Raw genomic sequence first — 17,119 nt, forward strand, 5'->3', positions numbered from 1 at the left:
CAGTACTCTAATAAAAGCCACTGATTTATATGTACAGCACACCCATGTGTGCAGCATGAGGCAGCGATGTCAGCTCTGTAACACACACAGAATCTCTAATGTTTGTTTGTTGTAACCTTATTAAGGATATTTCTTTTCCAGTGTATTAATGCTCCAGAATATTTCATTTTGGGTATTAATACTTAAAAAAGAAAACACTGTAATGGAGTACAATGTGTCAGAGTGATGTTTTTATTCTCTCTGAATACTCACTTTCATATTACCTTTTGTGCATTATAACATGGCATTTTCATCCTTTGTTTCTCATTTTAGTTCTCATGTCTCCGAATCTGTGAACAACTCCATCTTCCATCAGATAGCAGAGCAGCTGCAGCAGCAGAACCTGGAGCACCTGCGGCAGCAGCTCCTGGAGCAGCAGCAGCCTCAGAAGGTCGGTGCCACCTCCAGTTACTGCACTATGCAGATGGGCTTGTGTGGGATCCTTGGGTAGTGGCCATTCTCAGTCTTTGGAGCTGTACATTAGTCTTTTTTTTGCCAGCCACTTCATGTCCTTTCTATGGTATTTCCTTTCCAAGACATTTGTAGCTGTTCCTATCATAAAAAATGTCTTCTGGCTATGTACCAAACCATGTTTTAGAAATGAATTTCATGATCTGGAAGGAGAAATGAATACAGATGTGGGTTTGGAGTTACCTCTCAAACCTTCATGTTTTCCTCTTTCTGCTCTATTTCTTGTCTGGGAAGGTATTGGCAGTTATGTCGACGTGGTAGTGTCCAAAGTAGATTGCCATATTCTACTTTTAAAAATTTACCTGCTAATACCATGTGATAGGAGCCTTAATTACACATTGGAGAGGCGAATTTATACTTGATGTTCATGAAGTAGACACGATGACTCCCATTTTACTCTAAAGGAAGTTGAAGCATAGTGAGATAAGAGATCTAATTCGGAATGTACAGCTGATCAATTTTAAGGTGTACCTTTATTTTGTACATAGTTAAGTTTAGTCTGATGTCCAGCATCTTCATGCCATTTTGAGAGATGCTAAAATGTGTGAGAAAAAGGTTTCACTTTGAATGTGATAAAGTATGTCATGGTATAGAGTAAGTTTTAGCCTTAAACCTACTTGTAACCTATTATGAGAAACACTCCATACTGTGCCCTAATCATTAAAATGGTATCAGTCATGAATTTAAAACAATTTAAAACAAGCATATATTATGTGTGGTTATACATTTTTAGGCAAGTGGCACATAGAAAGATGGAGAGGAAAGTAGTTCTGACCTCAAGTAATGTAACCTTTTTCTAAATGCATGACAAAATTAATTCTATAGTCTCTTTAGTGGATTTATATGTGCAGGATTCTGGTAACACAGAAGAGGACTCAGTACTTTTGATGTTTAGAGCAGTTTGAGACACAATTAGATCCTGAACTTATTGTATATACAAATAGTATAAAGTGGACGATTCCAGGGATACTTACTTGTGTCAGTCATACAGTACAGCAATTACAAAGATAACGGAGAAGATAGGATGCTTTCTCTAAACAGCAGCCAGAAGTAGAACTTGCTGAGTTTCCTTCTGTCACTCTTTCTTCAGAAGGTTTAGCAGAAGCAGCAAAGTTAGGGCAGTAATCTTTACATGAAAAGTTGCTGAGAATTTGAAGGAAGCAAGTCTGTAGAATCTCACCAACCAAAACAAAGCCATTTACTCAATGTATTAGTTTCAAATTTTAGCCACATACTGTAATAAGGTCCCTTAAGAAGAAATAGAAGTTATGTCCCTATTGTCCAAGTTCATCTAATGATAAAAGATGTGGTAAAGTAAGGAAGAGACAAGCCATCATTTGCTAATGTGTGGAGTGGACAATGCATGTGGAATGGGCAGAGTTAATGAACAGGATGTTAACTGGGTGACAGGCACATACAGTAAGTTGTGTTATTCAAGATGGAGTAAGTAATGGCTAAGTGTTTAAGAGCACTTGCTGCTTCTTGGAAGAGGACTGGAGGTTTGTTTCCAGCACCCATTGGGTGACTCAAAACTCCCTGTCACTTCAGCTTCAGAAGACCAAGTGCCCGAAGAGTCTGCTGTCCCTGTACCATTTAAGCATTTCATCTAGAGCATTGATGCGTTTTGGAAGATTGTGCTTACATGGGGCTAGAGATAACTCAGTGGTTAAGAGCACTGGCCACTCTTCCCAAGACTACCCAGAGTAGATTCTTAACATCTACATGAATGCTCCCAATAGTTTACAATTCCAGTCCCAGGAGATCCATCGCCCTCTTCTGACCTCTTTGGGCACTGCATGCATGTATCGCACAGACACACTGCAAAACAGCCATTAGTATAAAGTTTGGGAAAAGAAAAACAATGGTCACATTTATTTACTGCCTTTTTGGTTCTGTTGTGATTCAGGAGATTCTTTTCTGTCTGTTCTGACTTCTGCTTAATGTATATTTATCAACTTCGGCACAAAACAAAACAGAAACTGCCTGTTCCTCAGAGACTAAGGGATTTAACAATTGTTATTCAAAACTCTGCCCAGTATTTTCGAAGCCTTTTTTTCTTCTAGATGTAAAATGTACTACTCATAAGAGCAACATACTATAAATTTCCTTGTAAACAAATTATGCCAGTTGGTTCAATGGAGCTTAAACACTACAGAGATCCCAAACTTGAATTAAAATTGTTTTATTGTAAAAGGTGTATAAAACAGCCAAATGTACTTAAGATAATTACTATATGTTACCACATTGGTAATTTGCGTTGAGAATGTAATGGAACAAAAGTAGATTTCCGATTATAGCCAGTGTAAGTCATTTTTGTAAAAAATGTACAGTGTGGAGAGAGACCCCACCCTCACCCCTGGGTTTCTTTATGTCCCTGGCTGACCTGGAACTCACTCTGTAGACCAATGTGGCCTCTAACTCACAGAGATCTGCCTGCCTCTGCCTCCCAGGTGCTTTTTTTTTTTTTTTTTTGCATATCTAAGATGTGTGGACTGTTTCCTCATTTTTTGGGAGTTGATTATTCCTGAACAGTTCTTTATTATGTTTTAGCCTATAAAATCATGTTCTAGAAAGATTTTCTACCAGATTGCTTTCCCCATAATGGTTTCTTTATGTTTTAGCTAAGTCAGCATTTAAATTGTTACTCAGGTTCATATTCATTAACATCAACTTAGCAGCATTACTACATACTGTTACTGTACTGCTTCTTGGGACTTTGTGTGGGGTGCATTCATTGTTCCCCTATGTTGTCTTTATTTGCCTAACTTGTTCTAGGACTTTTAATATTACATATCATACTGTATTTCCTATAAGTATTTTATGAATTCTTAGAGAAAGTAGTTGGGGAAGACCCTAGTTGGAAATAGTTTTGATAGATCACTAATTTTGGTAGTGTCCTTTGGGTATTGTTTTGCTTCTAGGCATATAATAATGTGATTTAAGTTTGTTTTTATTTTGTTTGTTTTTTCAAGACAGGTTTTCTCTGTGTAGCTCTGGAGCCTATCCTGGCACTCGCTCTGGAGACCAGGCTGTCCTGGAACTCACAGAGATCTGCCTGCCTCTGCCTCCTGAGTGCTGTGATTAAAGGCGTGGACCACCAACGCCCGGCCGTGATTTAAGTTTTTGAATATAAGATTTTAATTGGATCTTCAGAGTATTTTGTTGCTATTAATCATGTAGTTGTAGATTCATTTAATTTATTACCATGAAGCATTATCTCTGTATAATTCCTCATTATTTTACAACACTTAAAAATATTCTTGAGGATAATACTTCATCTATTTCATATAAATACATATAGTACCCTCCTTATGGGACTTTCCCTTTTAAAAGTAAACTTGGATTTATACAAAATGCTTCAGTTGAATTACTCTAGGGAAGGCTTGCCATGAATATGACTCCCCTTGAGCATTTACTTACGATGTTTGCTGTATTCAAGTTCTCCCTTGTTTGTTCTCAGCAGGTAACTCCTCAAGACAGCCAGGAAGGAACATTTGGGTCAGAGCACTCAGCTTCACCCTCACAAGGAAGTAGCCAACAGCATTTTCTGGAACCTGAAGCAAATTTAGATGATTCTATAGACATTCAGCAACAGGTAAAAGCCAGTGGTTTTCTGAGTCATAAATGTCGAAGGCCATTTGACCACGCAAGGTTCTTTGTGAATATAGTGTATCCTGGATTAGTTTGTCTTGTGGGTGTTCCAAACCCCTAGCTCTGTTACCTGTGAGACACTAATGCTACATTACTGATATTTTTAAGGCAGAACTACACTTGTATGCTAAGTTTTAACTGGGCTTTTTTTTTTTTTTTTTTTTTTTTTTATGTGCCCTTAACTTTGCTTTCCAAGGATATGGATATTGATGAAGGACAAGATGTTGTTGAAGAGGAGATTTTTGAACCAGAAGCAAAGAAAGTAGCTGTTCGCTCAAGATCAAGAACTCATTCACGATCTCGATCAAGGTTCTATAATATTTAACGTTATTTTTTGCTCTTTTCCCTTTGCATCAGGATTAAAAAAAATACTTTCTTAAAAGGATTTTTTGAAAGTAACTGAAAATTAAAATCAGGAGATAACCTTTGCTACACATTTATTTGAGCACTTTATGTAACTGGAACAGCAGTTATCATGAGGTTGTGATTTTTGGGTTATAGTTGATTTTAGTTGATACTAGCTTCTGAACCGCATATAAGTAAGACTGTATTTCTTGCATCCAAATTTTTGTATAGCAATATCAAAAATCTTTCCCCAACCAGCTACAAAACAGGTTTTATGAATGTTAAGTATACTTGCAAGCCAGTAGAAAACACATCCTATAATTAGATCAAGTCACTATTCTTTGGTAGTCTTGACATGCTTGCAAAAATGTATAAATAAGTGGCAGCATCAGCTTGCATGGTAAAATCAAGAACTGTAACATTTTAGAGGCTGTAAAGTACTAAACAGTATTATACTGTGTTGGAAGTACTCTGCTTCTTTATTGAAAAAAAATGTAACATTTGGGTCAGCTATTCTTTATTTTCTTTGGTCTTTTATTCTGTGTGAAAATGAACTGAAAGACACTGAGAGAATATAAGGTCCTTTATTGAATTGTATTTTTCTCTGTTTTTAATGAATAAAGTCTCAGAATCATTCATTTAGTATCCATAGCATAAGACTACAGTGAAACACGATTCATAGTTGATAAATATGACAAATGCTGCCTTTTCTCATTCACTCCATATTGAATGGTTTGACGGAAAAATAATAATGCCATTAGAAGTAAAATAACTGTCATTTTATTTATTTATTTGGTAGATCACCAAGAAAACGAAGGTCCAGGTCACGATCTGGCTCTCGAAAGCGAAAACACAGGAAACGATCCCGTTCTCGCTCAAGAGAACGAAAGAGAAAATCATCACGGTCGTATTCAAGTGAAAGAAGAGCCAGAGAGAGGGAGAAAGAACGCCAAAAAAAGGGATTGCCTCCCGTCAGATCAAAAACCCTGAGTGGTGAGTAACTTACTTCGATCAGACTTTCGTCTTAGTCAGTGTTGGAAACTAGTTTTCTACTGCTGTGGAAAGGACTCAGGTTAGCAGAGTGCTAGCTGCAGAAACCCAGGGACCACAGGAAAGGCCTGGGATGTTGTATAATTCTCATGCTTGGAAGATGGACACAGGTGCATTCCACACTGTCCAGCCTAGCCTAGTTGGTGAGCTCAGGCCAATAGAGACTGTGCCTCAGAAATGACAAACCAACCCCCTTAAGTTCTTGAGGAAGCACACCTAAGCTTGGTCTCTGGTCTCTACATGTAATGAAGGCACTCCCTCCTTCAGAACAAATAATTTAAAAAAACTAGCTTTCTTTTATAAAAATCTCTTGCCAGTTTTATTTTCAGACTAAGAAACTGAAATAGGAGGAGCTTGTTAGTAATTAAATGGCTTTGACTTGGGCTTTTGTGAAAGGAAAACAGGTAAGTTGTGAAGTATGTCTTGGCCATACTTCACAACATACCCGGCTGGTATCTGTAACATGACACTGTCAATAGTAACAAACAGTTGTGAGTATTCAAATCTGTAGTAGTAATTAGGACACAAAGATATACTTTGCTGTATTTTTATAGACTTATTTATATATTTAGTATTTAATCTGTGCATGTGTGTATATGTGTGGTGTTAGAGACTTAACCAAGAGTTTTGTATCACCTAGGTAAATCTGTGTATAACTGAGCTAAACTCCTAGCCCAACCTCAATGTAATTGTTAAATTATAAACTTTTGGTTTTGTATCAGAAGAGAAATGGCTATAGTACAACCTGTTTTGTGTAGTTAACAGACTTGGTCATGGTACTGTTTATTTGAGGACCTGGCTAGGGTAAGGATCACATTAATTACAACAAAATGAGTTGTGTTTCTGCCAGGTTCTGTCTAGGGATTTGATACTCCGTTATCATTTCTAGGGATCATTAACAGACTACAGGTGAGCACTTGATAGAGAATATATTGTCATTTTTGCTCAAGAGATAAAAGTGGACTTGTGCTACTTTCTGATGGTTCTCAAATAAGTTACCTCAGCATCAGTAATTGTTATAGCTAGCCTTGTGTGGACCTTCTTGCACTGGGATCACACACATCCTAGGCATTTTGCATGACTCCTGGAAAGTGAACTCCATCCTTCATTTGGAACTGCTAGAGCATCTTGAAATTCAGACTCCCAAAATCAAGGACAATGACATCTTTTTAATAAGTTCTGGCAGTTTTAGTAGACCTTGGTTATCTTTCCAGAACCTTCTCACATTGTAAAGAGCCAGTGCAACTTCTGAAGATTCTATTTGCCCCTCATCCTAAGAGACCACATGTAAATGTTTTAGTATTGGTTGACAAATATTAAAAAAAAAAAAAAAAAAAAAAAAAAACCTGACCAAAAAAAAGAAAAAGAAAAAAAATCTCTGCTCTACATCCTTGTGTAATTACCCCTGGGTCTTTCAGAATCATTCCTTTGTTAACAGTAGGGCTTTCATTTAGCGTCTCTTCATTCATTCCTCACCCACTTTATGATGCTGTTGAGCGTTGTCTTAGTCAGAGCCAGTATCGCTGTGATACAGTGACATGACCAAAACCAACTGTTCATTATTGACGGAAGTCAGGGCAGGAACCTGGAGGCAGAAGTTGAAGCAGAGGCTATGGAGGAGTGCTGCTTATTTGCTTGCTCCGCCTGCTTACTCACAGAACCCAGGACTACCAGCCCAGAAGTGGCACTACCTACAATGGCTATACCCTCCCATATCAATTATTAATTAAGAAAATGACCAACAGGCTTTCCTACAGCCCCATCTTATAGAGGCATTTTCTCGATTGAGGTTCCCTCCTCTAAGATAACTCTAGCTTGTGTCAAGTTAACATAACAACCAGCTGGCACAATTGACCCCTTGTCAACTTGACTCAAACACATCACTAATTAAGTATAGTCTTTCTTTTCTTGTTGCCCTCATGATCTCATTTTAGTATTAATTGTGCAATATCATATTTACAAACATTAATGGTTCCACAGTCTTTACAAATTCAAATGTTTTAAAAGTTAAGGCTCTTTAAAAATTCGAAGTCTTTCAATTGTGGGTTCTATAAAGTCAAAAATAAGTTAAGTACTTTTCTTACTTCAAGAAGGAAGAACCAAGCTGGGCGGTGGCGGTGCATGCCTTTAATCCAGCACTGCAGAGGCAGGCGGATTTCTGTGAGTTCCAGGCCAGCCTGGTCTACAGAGCAATTTCCTGGATGGCTAGAGCTGTTAAAAACCCTGTCTCAAAAAACAGGCAAGCAAACAAACAAAAAAAAGAAAAAAGAAAAAAAAAAAGAAGAAGAAGAAGAAGAACCGGGGCACAGCCACGCTCTGAATAAAGCAAAGCCAGACTCCAATTGTGTAAATAACTCAGTTCCCAGGATATCTGGCATCCTCCAAGGAGCTTGGGTCACTTCTCTAGCTCCACACGTTGCAGGACACACAGCTTGTGTCCTAAAGCTCAGGCTGGCTCTACTCCATGCTGCTGCTGTTCTTGATCATTCCTTGGTACCTTGGTACTTTTTATTTTAATGTTTATTTCATATCGTCTTGGCTGCATGTATGTGCACTTCTTCATGCCTAGAGCTATGGAGGCCAGCAGAGGGCCTCCAGTGCTCTGGAACTGAAGTTTGGTATGATTGTAAGTCAGTGGTTGTTGGGGCTGGGGATTGAACCTGGGTTCTCTGAAAAAAAAAAAAAGAAGCTTGTGCTTTTGACTGCTAAGCCGTTTCTCCAGCCCTTTTATTCTCCTCGTAACTTAGCAGTTCCAGCTGACCAGTATCAGTTATTCCAGCCAAGCAAAGGTTTTATTTTAGTGGTTGTGCTCTCTTGTTAATCACAGCCAAGTCTCTGCTAACCAGAACTACAGGTTTCTCCCCCCCCCTCTCTCTCCCTCCCTCTCTCCCTCCCTCCCTCCCCCTCCCTCCCTCCCTCCCTCCTCCCTCCCTCCTCCTCCCTCCTCCCTCCCCCTCCCTCCCTCCCTCCTCCCTCCCTCCCTCCCTCCCTCCCTCCCTCCCTCTATGTTTGAGACAGGGTTTCTCTCTGTAGCAGTTCTGGCTGTCCTGAAACTTGCTTTGTAGACCAGCCTATCCTTGAACTTGGGGAGATTCGCCTGCCTTTCCCTCCTGAGTGCTGGGATTAGAGGTATGAGGCACCAAGCCTGGGCAGAAAGCAAAAATTAACTCAAAATATGAAATGGCCCTATGGTCTTTAAGTGACTCTGAAATGTTATTGTTATTTCACAATCCAGGCCTCTATCCTCTGCATTTCTCTTGTCACTCAATTTTCTAAGCTTTTGTAGAACAGCCCATGGAAGTTTGAACACCCAATGACTTTTCTAGTCCAGAGTTCCAAAGTCTTTTCATAATCCTCCCAAAAACAGTGGGGTCCGGTCCATTACCTCACTATCCTGTCTTCCTTCAGGTTTCTATTGCTGTGATGAAACACAATGACCAAAAGCAACTTGGGAAATGAAGGGTTTATTTTGCTTACAGTTCTGTGTCATGGTTTCTTGTCAAAGGAAGTCAGTACAAGAATTAAACAGGGCAGGAACTTGGAGGCAAGAGCTGATTTAGATGCCATGGAGGGGTGCTGCTCACTGGACCAGTGGTTCTCAACCTTCTCATGCTGAGACTCTTTCATACTGAGACTCATTCCTTATGTTGTGACTCCAACCACAAATTATTTTCATTGTTACTTCATAACTAATTTTGCCTTTGTTATGAATTATAATGTAAGTATCTGATACATGATTCAAAGGGGTCTTGACCCACAGATTGAAAAACCCTGGGCTAGGGTCTGCCACATCAGTCACTAAGAAAGTGCCCTACAGGGTGACAGTCTGATTTTATAAAGGCACTTCCTCAGCCAGGCATTGGTGGCTCACGCCTTTAATCCCAGCACCTGGGAGGCAGAGGTAGGTGGATCTCTGTGAGCTCGAGGCCACCTGGTCTACAAGAGTTAGTTCCAGGACAGCCTCCAAAGCTACACTGAGAAACCTTGTCTTAAAAAAAAAAAGGAAGAAGAAAAGAAAAGGTTGACATAGAAAACAGATTACCCAGGCATGGGATCCAGTTTACTCTTTTTTAAAAGTTTTGTCGTTTTAAAAAAAGATTTATATGTATGAATGCTTTGTCTACATGTATATGTGTGTGTGCATGCGCTGTGTGTACTTGGTGCCCATGGAGGTGAGAGTATTGAATCTTCTCTAACTGTAGTTATAGACAGCAGTGAGCTGCTATGTGGGTGGTAGGAATTGAATCTGAGTTTCCTATAAGAATAGCATGTGCTGTTAATTGCTGAGTCCTCTTTTCAGTCCCCCAAATATATTAAGTGTTTGACACCTCATAATTATATGTACTTGTGGAGTACAGTATGGTAATTTGTACATGCTAATACCATGTAATGATCAAATTAGAGCAATTAACATAAAACTCAAATGATTATTTAACTAGTGTTACTGTTGCAGAACAGCATTATTCCTCTGAAAAATAAAAAACTGTACTTTATTTTACATATAACAATGTAGGTTACATGTTAATTTACAGTATAGTAGAACAATTTGATGTAGTTTTGGACACTTTCAGGTTATATAACTGTCCCCCACCCCCAAGATATTTTTAAAAAAAAGTCACATTCTAAGTGGCCAGTGTGGTGTATGTCTCAATGACCTGTGGTGTCTAGTTCTCTTGCTGAAATGTTAGTGGCGTTAGGAAGTAAGCCCAGCCTCCATGGTTGCTGCTTCAGGAATAGCAGGTGCTGGGTTATTTAGATGTGAAAACAATTCTGCCTGCTGCAATAGACATAGAAAGTTGCATGCATGCACTTACTGACAGGGTAAGAAACACTGAGATGGAGGTGAAACAAACAACTTTTAAATTCTTTCATGACTCGTGTTCTTTTGTCCTTCCTCATCATCCAACATTGAGTTCTCATTCTCATTTCTGAAGTCTTAGACATTATGCGCACTTAAATTTGTTTGCATATATCCACATATGCATTGCAGTCTAAGTTCCTCTTGCAGAGCTGTTTTGTGCCTGTTTCAGCCTGTGAATCGAATATCTTCCCTAGGCTTTTGTTCCTCTCTTAGGTTTTCTACGTCTGTGACATCAGCTTTTTCATTTTCCACCTCTTAGTGAGAGAACAGCATTCTCAGATTTTTATACTTTTCATCATTAATTAATTAATTAATTAATGCTCATACCCAGCACTAATTCTAGAAAAGGGCTTCATCTACCATCTCGTACATGATTTCGGGTTTGAGTCTCTATCAGTTTTCTATAGTGAACCTTTGAAGTCTCTGAAAGGAGGATAGGACCCCACAATGATGATCCCACCAGGACTATGATAACACCACGAAGCTGAAAAACACCACCTAAAAGATCAGTTTTGGACTATATAGACTGCTCAGGACAATTTTGAGATGGCCAGCTGAGATGATCTAACCTCACAGACTATTCTAGCAAGGACTTGAGAGAAGCCCTGCCCTTTCCCATTATGCAGAAACTGAACAACAAGTGACACAGCTACTTCTTCTGGACTTGACAATCAAGCCAAATTTTTCTTGTCAGGATTCCCTAAAGATGCCATCGTCCCAAATAGCAGAAAGTAAATTGGAGAACACAACGCCCACATTCCCAAGAGATGGGGTGGGTGGATTCTGGTCATTCAGTGGGTTATGGGTATTTGTGATTGTTTAAGGGGATTTGTTACAAGTTGTTATTGGTAATGGTCAGAAAAAAAAAAAAACTAAAAAAGGAGATTAGATTCAGGGTTCTTGTTTTGAAAAGGAAAAAGGAGGATACAGATATGATAGTATAAAAGGGTAGATTATTGAATCTACTTTTAGAAAGCAAACTCTAGCTGGGCATTGGTGGCACATGCCTTTAATCCCAGCACTCAGGAGGCAGAGGCAGGTAGATCTCTGAGTTTGAGGCCAGCCTGGTCTACAGAGTGAGTTCTAGTACAGCCAGGGCTGTTACACAGAGAAACACAGGCTGTTACCCTGTCTTCAAAAACCAAACCAAAAAAAAGAAACTACTAGTTTTAAATATTTTATGTTGGGTTGGATTTTTGTATATTGTATACAAATTTTATATATTGATAACAAATTTGAGATTAAGAATTTTGTTAAAACATAGTATATACATGTTTCTAATCTTGTTCAAGGTAGTGTGCCTATATAGCTCAGTTAACAATATAATGCAAATTTCTAGTTCTTGAAAGTTACTAGTACCAATTGTTTAGGATAATAGGGAGATGCAGGTTAATAATTAGTCACCTTTTACATTTAAATTTGTAGTCATATTAGGTGTATTTTAAAAGGCAAACAGATGTTTTAGATAGGCTATCTCCAGACCCCAGATGTTTTAATAACAGGTGGGGTTTTTGTTTGTTTGTTTGTTTTAATATGACAGTGAGACATGTCTGCCCCTAGCAGCACTAGTTTACTTTGGAGAAGATGATGGGCATCGAAGAAACTCCACATGGAGTTTATTTTCTTTGTGGCAAAAGTTAGCCACTGGGCAAGAAAGTGTCCTTGCCTTGACTACTGACAGTATGCTGTCCTAATTGGACAAGCAGGCCACAGATGAGGGTGACTGCCAAACCTTGCCAAGACAAGGAGGGACAGTCCCTCAGAAATCCTGCTTCATAGAAAAGTCTGTTGAATATTCTAGGCCAGTAGGCTGAAGAGGAACCTCAGTGTTGTAAGGGAACCTTGGGTAACTGTCTAGGTAGCCAGCTGTTTCTGTAATTTCTCACAATTTTTGGAAGTCTCTTGCTTGCACTTCCTGCCTACTCAGGTGATATTTCCTTCTCAGGTCTCTGAGGGAATTGAAAACTTTATAGTTATTTTCATAGTTTTCTTTGTTACCAGATTTAGAAAAGAAGTTCACTAAAGGAATGTATGTAAAGTGTGTATATGGTTGAGAGACATAAAAATATAATTTTGGTGTAATGTAGGTTAAAATAGAAAGTGAATTAGGTACAACCTTTTGGACTCACCAAGACAGGATAGATATGGAGTATTTTCTCTGCATTTGTCAATTGTTGATGGACTAGACATTATTGATATATTTATTGTCTGTAGATATTGTATATTGTTATTGTACTTTATGTAGTTTTTCTTATGTTAGTTATAGCCTTTTTTATTTTAGACAAAAAGGGGAAATATAGTGATGTTTTGTTCATGATCTAACAAATAAAGCTTGCCTGAAGATCAGAGTGCAGAGCTAAGCTACTAGTTAGCCATAGAGGCCAGGCTGTGGTGGCATACACCCTTAATTCCAGCACTGTGGAGGCAGAGGCAGATGGATATCTGTGAGTTCAAGCCACTCTTGGCTACACAAGATTGATCCAGTCTAAAAGAGAATTAGAGCCATGCAGTGGTGGCCCTTTAATCCCGGTACGTGGGTCACTCGCCTTTAATCCCAGCACTAGTGAGGTGGAGACAGGAAGGGATATGGCTGGGTGGAGACAGGAGCTCAGCAACAGTCTGAGGAGTCATAGAGACTGGATTGCCCCTTCAGTCTAAGGATTCAGTGGAGGTAAAAAGTATCTCTAGTGGCTGGCTACACTGCTTCTCTGATGTGTCTCATCGTTCACCCCCAATATCTGACTCCAGGTTTTTATTATTAAGACCAATTAGAATTCACATAACAGCATTCTTTTTGTGTTGGCTTATTTCCTGTTGTCTGATTTCCCCTGGTTCCATAGGTGTTCCACAAAGATCAGAATTTCATTTTCTTTCTGTGGCTCAATTATAATTGAATTTATTTTCTATTGCTCTTTTTTGTTTGTATGCTTGTTTTGCTTTTTCTGGATAGTGTTTCTGTTTAGGCCCAGCTGTCCTGGAACTCATTCTATTCTTGAACCCACAGAGATTCACCTGCTTCTGCCTTCTGAGTGCTGAGACTAAAGGCTAAGCGCCTCCCCCACCACCTGGCGCTGTTTTACTTTTACTAGTTAGACATTTTAAGATGGAAAACTCAGCAAGATAGAAGAAGATATCAATCCCTAGAGGCTGGAGTTATAGATGGTTGTGAGCCACCATGCGGGTGTCGGAATTAACTCTCGTCTTCTGGAAGAGTAGTCACTGTTAACAGCTGAGCCATCAGGCTCCTTAGTCAATTTTAAATGTAACTGTTATCTGTGTGTGGCTGTTGTACATTTAATGTATGTTACCTTCAGTTTGATCTGCTGTTGGTGATGCTTGAGGCAACTGTGTCTCTGTGATTTAAGCCCTCTGCTTTTTGTCTTGACAGTATGCAGCACTACTCTCTGGGTTGGCCAAGTGGACAAGAAGGCTACACAGCAGGATTTAACCAACCTTTTCGAGGAGTTTGGACAGATAGAATCTATTAATGTAGGTATCTTAAGCACTTAGTGTTTTAAAATCCTTGTTTTCACTCTTTTTCACTTCCTAATTAAGGCAATAGTATCTGACTTTGGTAATGCACATCTTGACAAGATTTGTTTATTTTGTTCATTTTTCTGTGTTTGCTTTGAAGCTTTTTATATGTGATTTTTTTTTAAAGACTTTATTTATTTATTATGTATACAACATTCTGCTTCCAGGGACATCTGCACACCAGAAGAGGGCACCAGAACTTATAACGGATGGTTGTGAGCCACCATGTGGTTGCTGGGAATTGAACTCAGGACCTCTGGAAGGGCAGTCGGTGCTCTTTACCGCTGAGCCATCTCTCCAGCCCTTATATGTGATTTTTAATGAAATATCTTAACAAAGTAGTCACTGGGTTTTATACCAAGATAGCAGTTAATTCTTAAAAGCATTAAATATTTGTCAGCAAGATTCCTTCTCTATTTTACCTTCCAGCTTGAAAATGGAGCTGTACATTTCTTTAATAGTAAGTTCTATATTCTGTAGTTAAGGAACTGATAACGTGCATTCAAGATTTTACCTTTATCGTGGCCTAAATGAAAGCCGAATTAAGGCATGAATATTAAAACTGAATAATTAATTGCATTTGTTGTATCAATAAACAGTTGGAGATAGAAAATTAATTTGGTCATCTACAAAACAGTGAATTGTAGATTTAGTGAGTTGTCATAGTGCTCTGTTTCACTAGAAGCAAATGTCAGGATGAATTTCCAGCCTTCTGCTGTCTGTTAAGAAAGGATTTTTCTCTCACAGATGATTCCACCCAGGGGCTGTGCATATGTCTGTATGGTTCATCGACAAGATTCATTTCGGGCTCTTCAGAAACTGAGTTCAGGATCCTATAAAATTGGCTCCAAGGTCATTAAGGTGAGTTTTTGTGGATGAGTTTATGCTACAGTGATGACTACCATTCCGGCATCTGTTATGTCACAGTCTTAAGATTTTTATTGGCAAGGTCATATGATCTTAATTCTTTGGACTGTTATATTGCCCCAGTTCTTTTTACCCATTCTTAATTTAAACATTTACACCCCCCACCCCTGTTTTCTCTAGCTGCTTGGAACTAGCTCTTGTAGACCAGGCTGACCTCAAACTCACAGAGATATGCTTACCTCTGCCTCCTGGGTGCTGGGACTGAAGGTGTGGGCCACCACCGCTTGGCTTAAAGCATATATTCTTACACTGAGTTTATACTCTCAGCCTTATCTTTAATGTTTTCAGCAAGCTTATAGTTAAGGTATTATTGAATTATAGTTAGGAATATGTATACTAACTTACTAGCGAAAATTTGAGTTTGTTCCTTAAGTTCACACCTGCACAAGTCTGTGCCAGCTCATGCCTCACTTTTTTCACCCAGCACTTCTTCCTTACATTATTCTCATTTTATCTAGCCAGCCACCTTGTAAAGAGTTTATCTTCAAGCATTTGTTTTCTTCTTAGTTTTTAAATTAAGAATTTATGAAGTGTTTTCTCAATCTTTGTGATTGACTCAATTTCATTTTGACTCTTTAGAGAATGCATTTAGTCAGCTTCTGTGCCTAAATTAAAACTGAGGAGTATGTATGCCATGTTTTACCATTTCTTGATAGTTTATATGTGTAAACTCAGGTATTGCTTATGTATCCTGGCATGATGTTGGATAAGAAGTGGAAATAGATCCTTTATTGCAAATATGATCTACAATGCTAGTTTAAAACAAGTGCTGAAGAAAAATGGACTTTGTTTCTATTTAAGTATGATTTTGATTTTTATTTGTATTATATCTGTGATCTTCCTTCTTTTCCTCTCCTCATTCCCTATAGATTGCCTGGGCTTTGAACAAAGGTGTGAAGACGGAATACAAACAGTTTTGGGATGTGGATCTTGGAGTCACATATATACCCTGGGAAAAAGTTAAAGTGGATGACTTGGATGGCTTTGCAGAAGGAGGCATGATAGATCAGGAAACTGTAAATGCTGGTGAGAATACTCATGCTTTTCATTATTTATGGTGTACTTCAGAAGGTTGTAATGTAAACATGTTTGGGGAGGTAGAGGAAACCATGCTTACTGCCTGGACTCAGCTCTAAAAAGAAGAGTTGGTGCCATTTCTGATGTTGCTTCAATTTTTGAATTTTGTAGATGTTGGGGAAATTTAGAAAAGTGCTGAATGGAAGCCTGCAAATGTAGCTTTTTTTGTTTTATGACTTAACATTTTCATTATATTAAGAGAAAGCTTTGTACCATGGAGCATTTGTTGAAGTAAGCTTTTTTTTTTTTTTTTTTTTTAATTCCATGAGTTTTAAGAGGGAACTGAGGATTTAAGAAGCCTCTTGGAGCCGGGCATTGGTGGCACATGCCTTTAATCCCGGCACTGGGTAGACAGAGGCAGGTGGATCTCTGTGAGTTCGAGGGCAGCCTGGTCTTGAGTTCCAGGATAGATTCCAAAACAATACAGAGAAACCCTGTCTCGAAAAACCAAAAAAAAGAAAAGAAAAAGAAAAAAAAGAAGCCTCTCAGAGAAATTGCATCAGATACTAGATAGAGTTCATTTTGAGTAGCAGACTTTCCTATGCAGGTCAAGTACTGCAGTGTAATATCTTCTGAAACACTTCATATATTGCCCATAACAAAATGATCATATGCCCCGCTCTTTTATTATTTTTTAATTTTTAAAAATTCACAGTTATAAACTCTACAACCATAAGGGAATTATGTAACTGATATTTGGGATTGATCCAAAGTATGATATGTTCTTTGTTTCTCTAAATCTTAGCTCTCTTACCAAAACTAGCGTGCTTTCCAGGGTAGTTGTGTTTATGAACATGTGCAGACATCTTCTTGATGTTGTTGCCTTTTCCTTGGAGATGGCTCATATTCTTAGCATGTGCAGAGTCCTTGGTTTGAACCCCAGGACTACCCAGATCAACATAGTTTATTATGCTTCCTGTGTCCTATGCCTGTTTCTTAGGACAGTCTTTCAGTTGTCTGAGTTTCTGCTGTGACAAGTGGATTCTTCAGGAACTGACTTTGTGATAGGGAAGCAGAAAGTAAGAATCACCTTTGACTTGTATGTCCCAGGCTCCCAGAGCCTATAGTATGTGCTGGAACCTGCCAGTGCCTCTTTTGAAAAAGGAGCTCAGTGGGATCACATATATGCTTGCTTGTGTACATATTTTTCAGGCCATCCCTCCC

At 38.7% G+C, this 17,119-nt stretch overlaps 1 protein-coding gene across 3 annotated transcripts in view; it reads left to right on the forward strand.

The window, feature by feature from the left end:
- Scaf8 (SR-related CTD associated factor 8) overlaps positions 1-17,119 on the forward strand; it is a 124,237-nt gene that overhangs the window by 50,720 nt on the left and 56,398 nt on the right. For 2 of the 3 annotated variants that reach the window (XM_027401049.2, XM_027401051.2), the window contains 7 exons: positions 313-430; positions 3,971-4,105; positions 4,358-4,470; positions 5,306-5,499; positions 13,806-13,906; positions 14,699-14,812; positions 15,748-15,904. In XM_027401049.2, the coding sequence (XP_027256850.1) occupies positions 313-430; positions 3,971-4,105; positions 4,358-4,470; positions 5,306-5,499; positions 13,806-13,906; positions 14,699-14,812; positions 15,748-15,904 (932 nt within the window). The remainder of the gene's footprint in view (positions 1-312; positions 431-3,970; positions 4,106-4,357; positions 4,471-5,305; positions 5,500-13,805; positions 13,907-14,698; positions 14,813-15,747; positions 15,905-17,119) is intronic. The other variant, XM_027401050.2, reaches the window with a different exon arrangement.

The sequence above is a fragment of the Cricetulus griseus genome, chromosome 2, assembly GCF_003668045.3.
Source record: "Cricetulus griseus strain 17A/GY chromosome 2, alternate assembly CriGri-PICRH-1.0, whole genome shotgun sequence".
In the NCBI taxonomy this organism is placed as follows: Eukaryota; Metazoa; Chordata; class Mammalia; order Rodentia; family Cricetidae; genus Cricetulus; species Cricetulus griseus.